This window comes from Lonchura striata, chromosome 11, assembly GCF_050655825.1.
Source record: "Lonchura striata isolate lonStrDom1 chromosome 11, ASM5065582v1, whole genome shotgun sequence".
NCBI classification, from domain to species: domain Eukaryota; kingdom Metazoa; phylum Chordata; class Aves; order Passeriformes; family Estrildidae; genus Lonchura; species Lonchura striata.
This window is the reverse complement of record NC_140713.1, coordinates 4,237,500-4,256,082: the sequence shown is the minus strand read 5'-3', so window position 1 is coordinate 4,256,082 and position 18,583 is coordinate 4,237,500. Positions and strand designations below refer to the sequence as shown.

The 18,583-nt window shown below is 49.9% G+C and overlaps 1 protein-coding gene across 2 annotated transcripts; it reads left to right on the top strand.

The window, feature by feature from the left end:
* The first annotated feature begins 212 nt into the window (after nt 1-212).
* LOC146766361 (axonemal central pair apparatus protein HYDIN-like) lies at nt 213-17,547 on the top strand. 2 transcript variants are annotated; one of them, XM_085589407.1, is made up of 5 exons: nt 213-1,879; nt 4,965-10,882; nt 12,143-12,261; nt 13,439-13,659; nt 15,549-17,547. In XM_085589407.1, the coding sequence occupies exons 2-5, from the start codon at nt 10,861-10,863 to the stop codon at nt 15,646-15,648; spliced, it is 462 nt and encodes a 153-aa protein (XP_085445533.1). In that variant the 5' UTR covers nt 213-1,879; nt 4,965-10,860; the 3' UTR covers nt 15,649-17,547. The 2 variants fall into 2 exon arrangements, with proteins under 2 accessions (XP_085445533.1, XP_085445532.1); XM_085589406.1 differs by having other exon boundaries at nt 213-10,882.
* Nucleotides 17,548-18,583: the final 1,036 nt, after the last annotated feature.

The following is an 18,583-nucleotide window of genomic DNA, read 5'->3' as shown; positions in this document are numbered from 1 at the left end:
TTGGAAAAGGAGTCAAGGAGGGATGTCACAAGGGCACGGACAGGTCTTGTCTCATCCTGTTTCCACAAGTGGTAAAATCATTGTTTCATATCTTTCCTGCAGTTTCCTCAGCTGGTGAAGATCTACATGGAGAGCTCACCTTATTTCCAGCTCATGTGCTCCAACAACGTGTACCGTGTTGTGACGCTGGGTGTGCCTGCCCATGTGCGCATCCGCTTCACCCCTGACGAGAACAAGGTGAGACTGGAGGAGCCAAAACAGAATTATCTCCAAAGTCATTGTTCCCTGCACCCTGGGTACATCCCATTCCATGCTGTGAGCTTGGCTCCCGGCCATGGGCAAGCAGCTTGCTGCCAGTCACACCTTGGCATGTGCTGTCAGGCACTGCATCCAGGCCTGAGAGGCTCTGCTTCCCCTCCCTGCACATTCCTGAGCATTCCCAAGGGAAGGTGCATAGGGAACAGTATGAAAATGACAAAGGGGTGTTGACAGATGTTCAGTCATTTCTAGGTACAGTGAAAAGACCTTAATTATTATGGAAAATACTAGAGGAATTAAGAGGTCAGAGAGCTTTCCTCCTTCCTGACTGGCAGCAGCTTCTCTGCCTCACCCGGGGCTGGAGCAAAGATGATGCTTTTTCACACCCTCTGTTCTCCAGCCTTGCAGCTGTGCTGTCCCAGAGCACAGCTGACCATGATACAGCTGCAGGGCCAGGGCAGAGGATGTGCTGGGCCTGTGAGCCCGGCCTGGCACAGGCACACTGGGCTCTAGGTGCCCTTAGTCAGCAGGAGGCTGGTGAGCTGCAGGGGACTTGGACACCTCTGGACACCTGCCTGAAAGAGCTCGTGTAGGGCAGGTACAACCTGCAGGCAGTCCCGTGAGCCCAGAGCCTGTGGCAGTGACGCTGCTGTGGCTCTGTCTTCATGCCTGTCACTGTGGTGGCTCTGTCAACTGGCACCCATTCCCTGCCAAACCTGCTTTTATGAGGATGTTTGAACACCAGTGCTGGGGCCCTGGCAAGTCTGATCTCAGTGCTGTGATCCAGAGGCTTGTTCATACAGAAGGGTTTAGGACATGGCATGGAAGGGAGGAAGCCTTGCAGGGAAACAAAGAGAGGCTCTTTCCAACAGCATCCTTCAACTTCTTAGCACTGTTCTTCTCCTGACTTGGTTGGAGAGGCAAAGTTAGAAGGGAGTTCTGAGCCAACTAATGTTTCTACACCAGGTCAGAGGTGCAGGAGCTCTTTGGGTGCAGGAGCTCTTTGGGTGCAGCTGTTTTCTCATCTTCCTTTTGCTGCTTAGAGTCAGTTTAACACTTTGTCCTGTTCTCAGACAGCAGGAATATAGAAACCTAAAGAGGAATGTCCTGTGTTCCCTAGCTCCATGTTCCTTAGAAGGGACTTAGGAATTATTTAACATTATTAAAATTTAGAGTAAAACTTATGGTGGCCTAGGGTATTTCTCTGTATGATCCAAGTGACACAAGAGCTTAATGCCACAGAGATCGGTTTTGCAAAGTGCCCTGGTGCCTTTAAAATGTGACATATTAGTAGGACTTAGTGTTCATTTTAGGGTGGGATAGGTAAATGGATGCCATTGATGAGTTAAAGGAAATGGTTTTTCTTCTGCCATGGGGATGGCACTAAATATCCTGTGCTGAGCTAGTTTCTTTTCCTGCAGGATTATTTCCACGAGCTTGTGTGCAGCAGTGCAAGGGAAAGGATAGTTGTGCCAATTCGGGCAGTTGGTGCCCGAGCTATCTTGGACTTCCCTGACCAGCTGGACTTCCCGGTGTGTCCGGTCAAGTACAGCAGCCAGAAGACTCTGCTGGTTCGCAATGTCAGCAACCAGGCAGCTCGTTACCAGCTGAGCACCCAGAGGTGAGGGAGTCCAAAACACCTTTGGATGATAACAGGGCTGGGAAAGAGCAACAAAAGGAACCAGAGCATCGCAGCTGCTGCCCTGCAGCCTGGCTGGAAATGGGCAGGATGAATGGCATCTGCTCTTGCTTTCAGTGTTCTTAGCAGGATGCAGCCTTTGAGCTTTCTCTGTCCCAGATTTCCTCCAGGGTGCTGGAACATGTTAGTAGCTGGCTTGCACCCACCTGAGCGCAAGCAGCTTCTGAAATGCTTACTCACCACTGTCAGCCAAATAGACCCATTCTCTGGGAGGCCACAGGCACGTGGCTTTCCAGTGGTCCCTGCATCAGATGCCCAGCTTGAGCTGTGCTGCAGGCATCTGGTGCATTCCTATTACTTAAAGCTGATCTGATTTCCCTTGTCAGCTGAGGACATCAGTCACCTCTTCTGTTCCATGATAAACCTTTGAAAGCCAGTTTAAAATTTCAAACAGATGATTTAAATCTCTGAATATGGTTGAGCCCCCTTTCACTGAGATTTATTTTTAAATATTCTGAAGTTCCTCTGTTTCTGCTGTTTTTTCTTTTTTGTTTTGTGTTAAATGTTTGCCAGAAGATCATGCATTCTTCATTGGGAACTTCCATGAAGGTCGAGCTCCTCTAATGCCTATCAATATACCACATGCTCATAGCTACATGCACAGGTGTCTAGGAAATAAGAGATATTTGGGGAATATGTGAAAAGCAGTTGAGCTGATTTAGAAGTTAAAAGTATAGAATAACTTGCTGGAGGGGATCTCTGGAAATCATCTGAGCAGACACACTGCTCAAAGCAAGAGCAGTGTCTGGGGATTGCAAGGTGCCATTGGGAGATCTGGACCCGTCTTTAGATGCTGTACAAGGAAACAAAGATAAAAATGGACCTAGTTAAAAGGCAGAAGAAAGCAACCTGTTAAAACCCCCTCCATACCTTATCTTTTTCTGCCTTTTGGGTACAGCAGTGATTCATTGAAAGGGCAGATCTAACAGGATGAGAACTGTCTTAAGGGAAAGCTCACAATTTACAGATAAAAGGCCAAAATTGAGCCTACCAGCCCCATCTCTTGGCAGTGGTTTTCATTTGGTTATTTCAGTGTCAGGGATGTCTTCTTCACAGCTCTTCTATCTGTGGGCTCGGGGAACAGCTTAATGATGTTGGCTGAAATTCAGAGAAGTTAAGTTTAGCTGTAGAGCTTGTGTCCTTGGGTCTTGGGGAGCCATGTCTGTGTGAGAGATGACTGCTACAGCAGTAACAGAGGAGTCTGCTGGGTACAGCCCAGGGTGGGATGTAGGAGATGCAGAGGCTGATTTGCACTCAGTTTTTCAGTCCTGAAACTGAATCCTGAACTTGGCTGGATACTCTTCTCCTGATAATTTGAAAATAAGAAGACACCTTCTTTCTCAGGCAACCCCTGAAGTCACCCCTCGGAGTGTTATTCCCATCCTGCCATCTGAGGGCACGAGCATGTAACATGTGGCAGCAGTGGGAAGGGAATGGCATGGAATGGAATGGCATGGAATGGAATGTAGTGCTGGAGTGTGGCCAGGGATTCCCTTAACTGGCAGCTTCTCTGTTCTGGTGAAATTCCTGGCAAAAGAATAGGAAAAAATCCCGTGCCTTGCCCACACCAGGCACTGATCGCCCCAAGCCCCAGCAGAGACCTGCAGCAGTCCTGGCATCACCCCTGGGGCAGATGCAGGAGCACGTACACTGGTCTGGCTTTAGGGAGGGTGGGGCCTTGTCTTTCCTCCCTTCCCTCCAAAGTCTCACATCCAGCACATAAACATTGCTGGCCCAAGGCTTCCCCATCAGCCAGTAGTGATGTTCTCACTAGTGGTAATGGGAATAGGTCAGGCCCATCATTGCAGCAATAGATCCTTAATGAGCAGAACCTGAAGCAAAGTTCATCAGCTGTCACTACTGACATGAAGTTCAGTTTGCCAGATGTTCCTTTTGTTTTTGTGTGTGATGCATTCATCACCCAACTCCCCAGAACGCACATTTTAAGTGACAGATTGGCCACCAGCAAAGCCCCAAGGCCTGGAACTTTTGTTTTATCAGTGGGGCTGTAGAAGAGCACAAAGCCCAGCAGCTGCTGGGCAGAAGCACATTTCCCCTGAGCTCTCCCTGAGCATCAAAGCATGGAGTCCTGTGTTTGTCAGGCAAGAGCTGTTTACCTGGTGACCAATCCTAATTGCTCCTGTTAAATCCAAAGTGCACCAACACATAGCACAGAGTTTCTTTGCTGGGCCAAGCAAACAGTTACCAGCATGCATGACAACCCAGAGTGCCAGACTGCACTGCTAGTAAATACACCAAAACTTCCTGTTCCATTTCCTTGATGTGCTGCTGCTAATGGTGATTCATTTAGCTGGGATTAGATCCTTCAGTCTGCAAATGGCATCCTCCTTTTGGGTTTCCATGTCACTGTGTTGCTCTAATCTGCATTTGCACTCTTTCAGAGCTTTGATTGCTCCTTTTCTTAGCACAGCTTTCATCGAAATGCTGATAAAATGTGCCCTTTTTAGGCTAAATCAGCACATTTTCAAGGTAAAATAAACCAAAGAACCACACTGCAAATTGAGCAGTAATTATTCCTTGGTCTTCAAGGAGAAGTTCCCTCTCCCTGTCTGATTCCTAGGCTGTAATCTCAGAGGACAGGTAGTGCCCTAACATTTGCATCTCTTGAGATGAGGTTTATAGGCAGCAGGTAAAGAGAAATTCCTGAGGCAGTCAGTGTCAAGTTGTGCATGCAGATAGTTCTGAACCCTCTCTGTGCTTTTCACAAACCATGATGGGATTGCTGGCAGTCGGACCCTTGAGTCTCATTGCAGAGGGCTGAGTATGGGGGTCATGAAGTAATTTTATCCCACAGGATCTTGTGAGGGCTGGATCTTCTTAGAGGTGGGTCAGTGGCTGTTTCTGATTCAGTCTTTTCTGTCTGTTTTCTGCTGACTGTGGTTGGTTTTCTCCCTGCTTGCCCAAGTGAACTGAAGTGAGCTGCACTGCAGAAGGAATCTCATCCCCAGGTGTGCCCCCGGTCCTGATCCCTCTCTCTGTGTTGCAGTCCTTTCTCCGTGGTTCCAACCACAGGAATTCTGGGCGCTGGTGACAGCATGCAGGTGACAGTGAGATTTCACCCGCTGAAGACTGGCGACCATTCCGGGTCCCTGGTAGTGTGCTGCAACACAGGTGAGTGCTGGGCCCTGCACGGGGCATGGGACAGTTCTGCACCATCACTCCCTGTTGTCCCATCCCCCTCCATTGCCTCTAGAGGTCCCTCCCCTGTTCAGCTTTGCCCCAGAGAAAACTGAGAACTCCTTGGTGTTTAGGGAGTTGACAAAGTGGATCCCCTCTAACAGGGGTTTTTGGGAGTTGCTGAGTGGAAGAAGGAGGATCCCTAATTCTCCCCTGTCATGTGGTTATGCCTGGGTGAAGTTTTATTTTATTCCTGGGCAATGTGAGGTGTGAGGTTTCCATCAGACTCTCTCCCATACAATGTGTTGCTTGCACACCTCTGTCCCATATGGTGCTTCTCCACTGGCATGTCACAGACCCTTTTTCTTGTCACCCTCTACACATATATGTAGTTTTTGCCTAATAACATTTTCAGGCCCTCAAGTTCCTGATTGGTGACAAATCAAGACAGATTTTTCCTCATCTCCATTTCCTAGGCCATTCATGCTGTTGCAAACCTCTCACATCTATCTCCCATTTGATTTCTAGACTGAGGAATCCCATTCAGTGATCATACAGAAGCTGCTCTGTACTTACTAATCTTTCCCTTGTCCCTTTTTTATTCAATTTGCAATGCTCCAGCTTGGTTTTTGAGATCAGAACAATATAAAATATTTCAAGACTGATGTGGCTGTGGGTTTGGACAGGGAGATGATAATGATTTTCATGGTGTTCATTTTGTAGTGGTTTGTCATATTACAGAGCTGGGCTGCTTGTTTCCTCACCTGTGTCCCCTCCTGCTGTGGGCTGTCACTTCATTGGTTCCTCTGGGCCTCCTTCTGCTGCCCACATGCCCCCAGGTGCATTTATTTCTCAGTGTGTTTGTAGAGATTTGGCCCCTAGGTGACAGTATGTACACAGTGAGATTGGTCCGTGTGCTCCGATGACCCACTCAGATCACCAGGATTTCTGCATCAAAGTCCTTCAGGTGATGCTGAGGAGCCCTGTTCAGTCCTGGCCTGCCCAGGGTCTCCCCTGAGCATCCCATGAGACTCATGTCTCTCCTGATCCCTTGGATCCCTTATTGCTGACCAGCAAAGAGTTTAAGGAGATGCCCAGGACATCCTCACTCTGTACACCCAGAGCTGTCAGGATGTGCTAAACGTACTGATCCACAGAACTGCTCATTCAGCTAAAAACTGTGACACCTTCTTCTGCGACCTGTGGTTTGCTCTGTTCCTTCTTTCTGGCAGCCAGGAAGCTGAGCAAAGACTCCTTTGCTTTGTTCAGGTGAAGAAAGTATCCAGACAAACCTCCATGGACAAGCTGTAGATCTCAAGATTGGATTGAGCACAAATTCCGTGGACGTTGGCAAGACTTTCATTGGCATGTCAAACCACACAACCGTGTTCATTGAAAACAGGAGTAACATCACAGCCCACTTCCAGTGGAAGACTTTGCCTACTGAGGAATACGAGAACAAAGAGAAGAGGAGGTTGGTTTGAAAGATGCATTTCAGTGAGAGACATGGCCCAAGACTGAAACTGGCGTGTGGCCGCAGGGGGGTGTTGGTGTTTTTGAATGGTTTAGGCCAAGTAAACCATCCCTGGCCCTAGGGTGTGTGTCCCTGGGCTTCTGGAGCTCAGCACTGAGCATTCCAGTTCCATTTATACTCCAGCCAAGGATGGCATTTTGGGAAGGAAAGGTTGATTGCAATGACTGGATTTCTTCAGGTTCTAATTGGGCTTTTGCCTCTCTAATCTTCTTCCTACATGACACAGCAACATCCTTAAACATTTCCTGAGTTGCAGCCCCTCTTTCCAAAGGTGATGGACCCTCTTTTGTTCCCTTAGAAGCTCCATGCCCATCCAGGCTGGTTGTCTTCCCCATCAGCTCATCTTTCAGCACACAGGGACAGTTTGTTCCTGTGCCTTCAAGACTTCTTTCTTGAAGTCCATCCATCCATCCTGGACCCCTTTGTTTTTAAGGGCTGTTTCCCCAGGTACTCTCCAAATCCATCTCTTGAACAGGCTGAATCTGCCCTCCAGAAGTCCAGAGTGGAAGTTTTGTTGATGCCTGTCCTTATTTCGCTGAATATTGAGAACTCTATTCTTTCACAGTCACTGTATGGTGAACAGATGAAGTTCATTTAGTCATTAGGGAATCTCCTGGTGATATCCAGTACCTGGACCCCAGGGAGGCAGCACGCTGCCCTGTGGAATGGATCCAGTCGATCTGCAGGGCCCTCAACTCCCCTTAGAAGGGAGTCACCTACTACCACTACCCTTCTTCTTAATACTTGAGGCTGTGATGTGTCTGACAGACAAGTGCAACTGGGAGACTCTCCAGACAGAATTTTTTCTTTAGTGTCATCTGCCAGACACTCGAGAGCCAGGGCCTCATACCTATTCTCTCAGGGCACCTGGGAAGGTAAGGTGATGGGCATCAGGACAGAATTTTATTACCTCCCCAGTAGAGACCCATTTCCATTCCCCACTTTCTCTTAGGTCTCCTCTTGCCTGATCACAAGAAGGGCAGGACTTCTGCTGAGCTTCTCTCAGGATTGGACAGGTGTAACTCCACCAGTTTATTTCTGTTTCGCTCTTCCTGATGCTCCTCAGCCTTTCCACTTCTTAAGTTCTGACACTGGACAGAGCAGATCGTTCTCCTGCTGACACCACACACAGGTGTCTTTCACACTGTTCTCTGATATCAGTACCAGGGTCAGACCTCCCTGCAGCCAGGGGCCTGGACAGCTGCGTCCTTCTTGGGGGGTTCAGTATGAGTTAGTACATTCCTGCTGGCAGCAGCAGCAGCAGCAATGACTTTCCATTGTCTGTAAGCCATTTCTGGAGAAAAAAAAAAGGCAGGAAGAAGAAAGAAAAAAGGGGGAAAAAAAAAAAGGCAAGCACCTCAAAACCAGCTAAAAGACACAACCCACTACACAAGGAGGGTGGGTGGCTGCACTCTTTCTGCTCAGCCACGCCAAAGCTGAAAAAACGCTGTGCCAAAACTGCTGTGCCAAAACTGCCGTGGCAAGCCCCTGGTTGCTGCGGGCCAGGTTGCTCGCACTCCCCGGAGCTATTTCACTTTGCCTGCAATGGACCAGGAGATTGACCCTCGCCTGCTTGAATGGCTGGCGAGAGGGTCCTTTGGTGCCCTGGGCTTCTTGGTTTTCCTCTGTTCTCGATCTCCTTTCCTCCTTCTCTATCTCCTTAGTGTCTGATTTCCATACAAGCTCTGCGTGTTAAAGAAAACCCTTCTCTGGCTACTTCCCTGGGCTGTTATTTTCATATTTTTCCCACTTGCCTGCCTCAGCCTGGACCCCAGGTGAGCCACTCTCCCCTCAGAAGCAACTATGTTTACCCAGAGTAAACTTAAACTTGGCTTTGGTTCTGTGGGGTGTGTTCCAATTACATCTGTTTTCATGCCAGTTTGTGTCCTAGAGTGCCACCAGGACATTTTGTTCTTCCTTACTTCTGGTCTTAGGGATGGTTTTAGCTCCAGGGCCACTGTCCTGCTGTCAGAGAAGCTTTTGAGATCTCAGAGCAGAGAGGACTTTTTATGAGAGGAGATAGTGCAGGACCCTTTCCCTCTCAGGACATTCTACTAGCATGCACTGGGATGGGACCCAAACAGCTCTGGATCATGAAAAGGCCTCTCCAGGAGTTTGCTGTTTCCTCCTGCACAACAAAGTCCCTTCCCCTTTCAGAGCCTCTGTTTTCATGCATATTGCATCTAAAACCTTGACTGTCACTGAAGGGATGAGGTGCCTGAATTCATCCATTTCCTTTGGAAGTGCTCTGGGATGCTCTTGTGAAAGCAGAGTAGGGAATAGGGCAGGTCCAAAATGGCAGAAAGGAAGAGTGATGCTGGTAACATGTAGCTGCAGCCCAGCTTCACCTCCCCTTCTGAGGGAAGTCCTGCTCCATGATTATTATCTGCCTCCCCCAGGCAGCTCAGTGGTAGGAAAAGCTAACTGAGGTGGCTGCTGGATTCTCCCTCAGCTGTGGCAGAGCCTTTGAGCCAGGAGGTTCTCTTGAGGGATACTGGCTTTGGAAACCTCTCCTGAGCTCGAAAGTGTGGAGTAAAATGACCTGCTGTGCCAGTGAACAGCAAGTTCTCCTCTGACCCATGTGGGACCCCCATGGCTTGGGGTCAGCCCTTGCTGGGGAGCTGCTGCTGCTCCTCCCCAAGTGCTTTCCCTCCTGCACTCACACTTCTCTCTGCAAATACGTGGCTTATTAAATGATCTGCTGGCCTTTTCTCTCCCTGTGGCTGCAGGCAGTACTTGCTCAGGCGCTGAAAAGCGGTGTGCCTGGAAAACTTCATGGAGGAGAGAAAAATGGAGAAGTTCTCTTGTAAAGATCATACTTCCCTCATGAGGAATGTGGTCCAAGAGGAGATGGCAAAGATACAAGAAGACCCCATGCTGTTCTCCAGTGCCATTTTTTGCATTGAGCCATTGGTAAGTGATAGCTGAGAACCTCATTTTTCCTCCTCTTCCTCCTGAGGAATGTGGTCCAAGAGGAGATGGCAAAGATACAAGAAGACCCCATGCTGTTCTCCAGTGCCATTTTTTGCATTGAGCCATTGGTAAGTGATAGCTGAGAACCTCATTTTTCCTCCTCTTCCTCCTCCCCATTTTCCTCTTCTTTCTCCCACCCACCCTATCCCTGGCCCCTCAGCAGATCCTCAGCTGGCTGGGTGTGCTGAGAAGGAGGACATCAAGTTTCTGGTGCGGCTGCAGAGCTCCCTGCTGGAAGCATTTCTGCCCTGCAGGCTCAAGGCAGGGCTGGGAGCCTGACAGAGCCGAGCTCTGCTGCCAGGGCTCGAGCTCAAGGGCGCTCTGTGCTGTCATTGCAGTGTCCACGGGGAGCAGTTCTTGTAGGCAGGGGCTCCCCCGACACGTGGTGCGTGGGGCTCAGCAGAGGCTGTTGCAGCTCTGCCAGTTCACATACTGACCTCAAGCTTGCAATGGTTTGCTGGAGGCCAAATTCAGCCCAAGGTTAATTATAGAAATGCCAATTCCCATCCCCATGTCGTGCAGTATTTCTGAGTGTCCCTTCCAGTGTCATCTGAGAGCATGGACACAAGGGTGGAAGGTTGAAATGGGCCTTTTGAGTTCTCTTGCACACAGGGACAGAAAACCTTTTCCTTTTCTGTTTGTGCAAGCAAACTGCCACGTCCTCCCACCAACCCGAGCCCTGATTCTGAGTACTGGCATTGTGAGAGATGATGAATGCCTGGTGTCTGCACAGTGCAAAATCCCTTCTCATTTTGGAGTAAACCCCAGAATAAGCCCAACCTCTGCATTCTTTCAAAACAGGTTAAACTAACATTTTTATTTCCAAGGAAGGGGATCATGTTCTCTTCTTGGTTACTCCTATGGCCTCTGTTGGCCTCCTATGGCCATCTAAGGCCAAGAGCCACCAGTGCACAGTGGCAGTTGCATCCATCCCACTGTAGGTGACAGCAGCATGATGTGACCAAGAGCTTGTGTCAGAGCAGTAGGAATATTGTGGAGAGTGGGAGCTCATCAGCTGAGCACTGAGAGCTTCCAGCGGTGTGCTGAGCTGGGTTTGGAGTGCTTCCTTGTGTTGTTCACTCATCGCTGATGCTCTAAATAAAGGCTTACAGGACTGTGGTTGAAAACAAGAAATGTGAAGTTTGAAGATAAGTGTTTTGCTGTCCCTTTTCTGTTCTAGGATGGAGAAATTCAGCCATATAGTTGGGCTGAAATCAAGGTGACCTTCAAACCCTTAGAGGCACTGGAATACCAAATTATGGCTTACTGCAACATCTCAGGTACAGCTCCTTTCCCCTGCTGCTCTCAGCCACAGTGAAGCCACGGTGCAAGCCTGAGCCCACTGGGCTCCCCTGTAACTGCTGGGAAGAGTCCCTGGTCAGCAGGGCAGTGCTGGCACATCCCCACTGGCCCTGCAGCTTCCAGGGAGTCTCCTGTGCAAGGCCAGGGCTCAGAATCCTGTGTCTGGGTTACTGATCCCAGAACAACCCAGGCAGTGCAGGGAGAGGTTTTCCTGCCATGGCTTTGCCAGCATTCCCTCAAAGGCCAAAGAGCTGCAGAGCACAACAGCTTTAGTGAACAGGCACTGAGCCCCTCTAGGCCACTGACCTCCAGGATGGGTCCATTTGCCATGGCTCCATCATCAGGTGGTAGGAGCTGAGTTAGAAATGGGCTCCCTGACCCTGGATTGCTCCCACTGCCCAGGCACCACCAGACCAGAGTGGCTGAGCCCAGGGTGTTTGTAGAAGGAGCACCCTTGGCCAGCACCTGCTTCTGTCCCTGTGTGGGAATTGTCACCTTGCAGCTCAGTCTGTGGAAGTAGAACACAATGCTGAGTGCCAGAAGTTGAGGATTTTGGCAACAAAGTTGTGTGCCACTGGGCCAGGTAGTTTGGTAATTGCCAAACTCTTGATGAGCTTTGTGCCTGCACTGAATGGATTTCTGAGCTCCTCTCAGTGCATGGGAAGGAAACCACAGAATCACAGTATGGTAAGGATGGAAGGGACCTTAAAGGTCATCTAGTCCCAAGGGCCCTGCCATGGGCAGGGACACCTCCCCCTAAACCAGGTCACTCCAAGCCCCATCCAGCCTGGCTCTGAACACTTTCGGGGCTGGAACCGCCACAACACTCCTGGGCAATATGCTTCAGTGCCTCACCACCCACACAGTAAAAAATTTCTTCCCAATATCTAACTTCCTAATATCTAATATTCCTAATATCTTCCTAATATCTAATAACCTAAATTTCCTTTCTTTCAATTTATACCCATTACACCTTGGCCTATGACTACAGGACTTCAGAAACGTTTTTAACGCAGCAGACTGGTGGCTAAAATTGGAAACTAGCCCAAGGAATGGGTTAGAAATTGCAAGTCAGCCCTAAGGGATATCTCCTGAGGGAAGAGAAGGGTCCATATTTTCTCCTGCAGCATCAGGAGCTGGTTGCATCCAGCTCAGAGTCGGGGACTAGCACTGAGGCAGCCTGGAAAATGCAGTGTAACAGAGGGAATTATTGTACTGAAATGGACATCTCTCCCCAGGCCGTGAGAGCAGGCTGCCCCTGCACCTCAGAGGGGAAGGCCAAGGACCCTTGGTTGAACTCAGTTGTCCTTCAGTGAACCTTGGGAACATTCTTGGCAACAACCCCCACATCTGTGAGGTGAGCAGCAGGGCTTGGGATGGATCCTGATGGCTCCTGAGGCAGCAGCAAGGCTGGTGGAGCTGTGGAATTCCTGCCAACCTGGGCAGTTGTGAGCAGGGAATATTTGATGTACTGGTCAAATCTGGAGGGGTCAGAAAGGTGTGTCTGTTGTTCATGAAGCCCCAGTCCCTGCTTTTGGGCAGCCTTCCTTAGGGATCAGCTGGGAGGCTTCCTGCAAAACAACCCCTTGGCACATGAGAGCAACAGCGGGTCAGACAGCTGCACCTTCAGAGGCTTTTGTGGCAGTGCCAGACACAAGGCACCTTTGTACTGGGCTGTTGAGAAGCAGCTGGAACAAACTGGCTGCGTTTGGACTCCAGTCCACTGGAAACAGCTTCCAGTCAAGTGTCTGCTGCTCATTCCTGGAAGCCACAGGAAAGCCATCCAGCCTCCTGGCTCAGTGCTGGCCCTTGCAAGGGGCTTGGGAATTCTTTCCCTTGCTGACCAATCCCTCACCACGCTTTGGCCTTAGTGTATTTCTGACTCTAGAAAGAGAAATGTGTTCCTGGGAATAAAGCAAAGGATTTTTCTACCTATTTTTCCTCCCCTGACAATGGTATCAAGTTTACAAAAAAAATCATGAGAGAGCAACTGAAAGAGGTAGAAAATGAAGCACTGCCTCATGCCAGACACTTTCAAAAGCCTGGCTGGGGAAGGCAAAGACACACAGATTTTTCTTACCAAAAGATGGTGCTGTCTATATATTTAGACGCTGATGCCTCCTAATCAATGTATTGTTTTCATGGTGTGAGAAAAGGTGAATGAGTAGATGGTACTGTTGGAGCTGTGCTCGCTGGGGCAGCAGCAGCAGCTCTGTGGTGATTCACTACGCAGCTGCAGTCACCCCATGTTGCTGTCAGGGCCAGGTCTGAATGAGCTTGGTGGTGCTGACCAGAGGTGACTGCTCTGTGTCCATGGGATAACCCCAGGGTGACTGCAGTTATGTGGAGTTACCAGGGCTTTGCATGAAAACCCAAAGGCAGAGCTTGTCCTGTTGTATCTTTTAACTTCTGCCATTCAGCAGCACATAGCACCTTCTGCCATTTCTGGGTCTTAATTGCATCATTAGAAAATAACTCTCACAAAAAGGCAAGATTCCATGTATTATTTCCATTTTGCTTTCTTGCTGCTGCAGGTGAAGCTGATTAACCAAGGAGCTATTAATGCTCCCTTCCCCTGTATTCCTTCAACTACAAATGTGGGCTTCTTCAAGTTTGCACCTGAGGAGGGCATCATTACACCAGGCGAGATCCAAACTATTCAGATCTCCTTCAGTGCCACCGTGCTGGGGAGGTTTGAGGAAGAAGTCCGGTTCAGTGTGGCTGGATCTCCTGTGCCTGCAATCCTGACCATCAAGTAAGGACTGTGGGAGCTTGGTGGGCACATCTGGGACATCCCCCACCTTCCTCATTTGGGGGCTGAGCAGAGAAAAAAGGTGTTTCCTGAGGTGTTAATCTCTGCTCTGATCCTGGCATTGCCTTACTGTGAGGATGCCTCCTGTCCTGTGTGGTACCCAGGAGCTGGAATGACTCTTCCCTGCAGGGATCTTCCTCTGCCTTGGGCCGTGGCAGGCAGTGGGATGGATCAGCTTTGGGCAGTAGCTGCTCTGGGATGTCCCCCTGAACAGCCAGCAAGGCCCCCAGGGCTTTGGAGGTGGGCCAGCCTGGGTGATTCTGCACCAGCAGCAGTGTTTGTAAAAACTTGTGTTAATAATCCATCCCAGATGGGCAGCAGCAGCAGCCTCACCTCACCTCTCACAGCCATGCTGTGGGGCACGAGCCGTGCTCTCAGCTCCTGTGCAGAGAGTGCCCTGGTAGCTCCTTTCCACAGCCAGGAAAGGGCTGATGTGGGAGACAGGGAACTGTGCAGCAGGAACTGTGCCAAGGACAGGGGCGTCATCCCATGGGCTGGTGCCAAGGCAAGAGATAATCCTGGCCCAGCAAAAGGGAGAAGGGCTGATAGCAGGGGAGGCAGAGCTCAGTCCTCAGCACCACAGCAGCATGAGGGCTTGTCCCTGCTAGCCTGAGCCATGTGCTGCTAGGATCATGTAGGGTAAGCCAGGAGAGTTGATGCTGGCTGCTCTGGAGCTTTGAAGCTGGGCTGCTGCTCTTGGGAGGCACTGGGTCAAGGCAGTAAAGAAATTAAAGCAATCTGCAGTCAATTATACCAATAAGGGAGATGGATTAAAAAGAGCAAGAAAGTTACTACTTAGCAAGAGAAAAGTGGTGAGTAGGTCTGCCTATAGTATAAACAATCATGCTAGCTTTGTTTTTGGAGGAAAAGTGATGCTTTTTTATTTTGGAAATCAAGAGGGAACCTTTGACCATCAAATAATTGATGCTCCTCTGTCCCTCCCCCAGATTGCTCATGGGATTTTATTACATAAGCAGCTTTCTCCTTGAGCAAGGGCAGGTGTCTCTTGTTGAGAGGTGTAGAGCAGAGCCAGTGGCAGTCCTGTGAACACAATAGGAGGCACAGTTCACTGGTCCTTGATTTTTAACCAGAAGGCAGAGTGGGCATTGATTGGCATCTGCCATGAAATAAACTCGTGAGTGTTGTGCAGCTTCAAGTGCTGATTTTCAGTTGGTGACTTTTGGAGTCTGTCTGCTGCGGTCAAGGACAGGTGAGGCGCTGTGCTAGATGCAGGACACCCTTGTTTGGTTGTTGAAGCTATTGCTCTTGGCTGTGCCAGCTGGTCCTTTCCTCTAGGATTCATCTGTCCACTGCGTAGAACTGTTGCTGCTCTTTTCAGAGGATGTTTGGGGCTCCCCTGGATTCATGTCTCAAAACTGTCTGTAATAATTGCATGGGTCAAACTCCTGAGAAAGCTCCTCCATGGGAGCAGCAGTTCCAGCTCAGAAGTAGCAAAGCAGGGAACCTGTGGCTGGAAAGGCTGGTTACAGAAGTTTGTGGAGGCACCTTTATGTCCATCACTTTACAGATGGGGAAACTGAGGCACAGGGCAATGTCTGGGTGTGTGTTCAGGGTCCTTCATGGGGCCACCAGCAACCATGGGGCTTTTCCTGCCTGCCCTGAGCCCAAAGCCCCATCAGTGGCTGTTGGCTGCTGGCCACTTGGCTTTAGCTGCCTCCTGTCCACAGGGGCCCTGTGCCGAGTACATGGTGGTGTGTTGATTTGAGCCCCGCAGTGCCCTGACACCAGGTTTTATGCCCCCAAGCCACAACACTGGACCTTTGCAATTCCCTTTAACCAAGCCATGTCCTCCTCTGTCCTCGCCACTGCAGGGGCAATGTCACTCGACCAACTTTACACTTCGACCTCGATGAGCTCAGCTTCGGGGACATCTCCTTTGGTGAGTGTTCCCTGGGCTGTTACACAGCGTGAGGGATCTGTGTGTTCCACAATGGAGCACTTGAACATCCAAAGCATCCCTCGCTCTTGTTCTGCCACAGCAGCCTCTTCAGGGTGTGAACTCCAGGGCTGGTGCCTCAGGTAGCATTCTGCCATTGTGAGATCTAATAGAACCAAGGCATAGAAAGTCAGTATTTTCTGGTGTCTCTGTCCTGCTTTAAAAGGCAGATGTCTGCCAAAGAAGGTGGGAATCCTCCTGGAATGGAAAGATGACCCCCTCCCCCCAAATTATTATACCTCTGAAATTACAGGGCTCACAGACAAAAACATGGGAAAAGTAATAACAGTTCTTTACTAGAATATATCAGCACAAACAACAACACAATAAGCAGAAGTTTCCAACCTGTCAAACAGTGTTTTTCTCCTTTGGTGTAATTATGATCACAGCAGGAGGAGGTGAAGGCTCTGGCAGGGCAGTGATCCCCTCCCAGCCGGCACTGGCAGGGAAGGAAGGAAGGAAGGAAATGGGAAATGCTCCTTTTGCAAACTCACGGGCAGAGGGAATCTGGGCACTGCCCAGCAGCAGCAGGCAGGAGCGGGGAAGGCAGGCAGGCTGGATCCCAGCGCTGAGCCGCAGCCCAGGGCAGTCCCGGGCCAAGCACACAACCTCCCGCAGCAGCAGCAGCCGACCTTCCATCCCGAGCGGGAGGAAGGGAAGCTCCGCTCCCTGCCGAACCTCGGGTCCGGCCTCACAGCCGCCCACGGCATCACGCCACAACTCCCAAAAACTCCGAACGGAGAAGCCCACCCCCAGAGCCAAAACCCCCCAAGACCCCTATCCCCCCTCTTCACTACAAAGCCTAAACCCGTAATAATGATTTTCATTAACTTTTTAAGAAAACTAATTGCCTTTCCTGAGCTGCTTCTTCTCCACCCTGCATCACCACTGAGGCACTTGTTAAGTTGCCTTTTGAATAAATGAAACAAGAAAGGCAACAGGTAGAAATATGGTTCTGAAACAAGAGCTTCATCCTGCTTAGTCCGATTTAATTCCTAAAGTCTCTTTAGCTAAGGCAGCTGTTGTATCTTTACTTCTTTTTAACTGCTGGCTGTTGTCTGCATGTGGTGACCTCAGTCTCATTTGAGGTTTTGACATCTATGTTTGTCCTTTTTGTGCCTCCCTTGCCTCCCTGCTGGAGTCATTGCTGGAGCTGGCAGTGGTCACTGTTGATGGGCACAGAGAAGCTCTGGGCTGTACCTGCAGTTGTTTTTTCTCCCCATCTGTGTTCCAATGAGTCTGGGTGAGCAGGCCCAGGGAGAAGCCTCCTCCCCACAGGGCTGGCCAGCCCAGCCAGATGTCCACTGCAGAGCAGGTCGTGGCTGCTGTCCAGGCTCTGCAGGACATCCCCACCATGCCTGGCTGGATCTGACTTTCCAGTACAGAAAGCAAATCTCAGAGCTAAAGGGGGTAAGCCCTTGCAGGCAGCAATCACGGTGAGCAGCACGGGTGTGATGTCCCCGTTTGTTGGGTGAGGTGGGCCATGGTTCCTAATTGCTAATCTCAAAGCAAGGCTCGGCTTTGCCCCCAGCTGAGTGGGCTCTGAGCTGTCAAGTACTCAGTCTGTTTGGCCCAAAGCAAGAGCTGCCTTAAGGGTCCTGCAGAGGAGAACTGCGTTAGGGTGCTTTGCATCACGTTCTAGTTCCTGACAGCATCCTCACTTTCTTTTGCTGTAGCCTCTTCTCAATGACGACTCACTGTTTATAGATCTTGAAAAGGGTGGGAGTGTTGGTAGCCTTAACAGGGAATTTTACAGCTTGAATTCTCAGAGTAAATCCTCGGTCTGGGTGCAGACCCATCACTGAGAAGTAACTGGTGCTGGTTTGAGGCAGGTGAGGGAGCTCTTCCTCATCACAAAGAGAGAAGCTTGCAGTATTCAGCAGGGCTAGGAGTAGGCATTTTCAATGCTGCAGTTTGGAATCAGTGTCAAAGGCAATTAAGTGATGATGAATTCTTCCTGCAGCTTCTCAGTGAGCTGTAGTTCAGACAATAAAGAGCTAAACTCCAGTCACACTTTTATCTTACCGGGATATTCACCCCAAGGGTTATGTCATAATTGGTGCCTAAATGGATATTTGTGTCCTTTCCTAGGCTTTCCCTACAACCAGAGCTGTCGCTTGACTAACACCTCCTCGGTGCCAGTGACATTCAAGCTCCGCGTGTTGGACGATGGCACCCAGCCAGCTGTGAACGTCTTTGATCAGATACACAGCGACAGTGACCCGTCCTGGAGGGAGGGAATTCGTTTTTATGTGGAGCCAAAGGAGTTTACAATGAATCCCAGCCAAGGGACCATCCTGCCCCAGGGACACCAGGATATCGAGGTATGGGAAGAGCCCAGCCACAGACGCTTCAGCATCAGGGCTGAAGCTTCCCTGGAGTGTGGGAGGGCTTTAGCTCTGGTGCCAGCTTTGAGCACTTGGAGCCCTGTGTGAGTGAGAGATCTGCACTGGTGAAAGGCCTCTGCTGGCTGGCTTCCTTGGGATGTTCCTCAAGGAGCACCCTGTTGTTTCCAAAATCACAAGCTGAGCTCACATACCATATGGTCAAGTACTGAAGCCATTCTTGTGCTTTTTGAGAGAGATTTCTTTGACTGCAAGTGGGCAGAGGGAGGATGAGGACAGAAGGTGGCTGTTAGAGGAATGTCATTGTAAAAAGCAGTTTGCTTCTCGGTCTCATTTCCCTTCTCCTGGGGAGCAGAATGATTTGTGCTCACTGCAGGGAACTCCAGTGGAGACAAAAAAATGCAGCCATGAACTGCCCAGCACCTGCTGGGCCCCACTTTGCCCTCAGCTTCCTGCTGTAGAGCTGAACTCATTCTGTTCAAGTCAGATTTCCTCTGCATTTATGTCATTGCAGTCAGATGAAAAATTGGCCTCTTAATTTGAATACAGTGGTCCATAGAGCTTT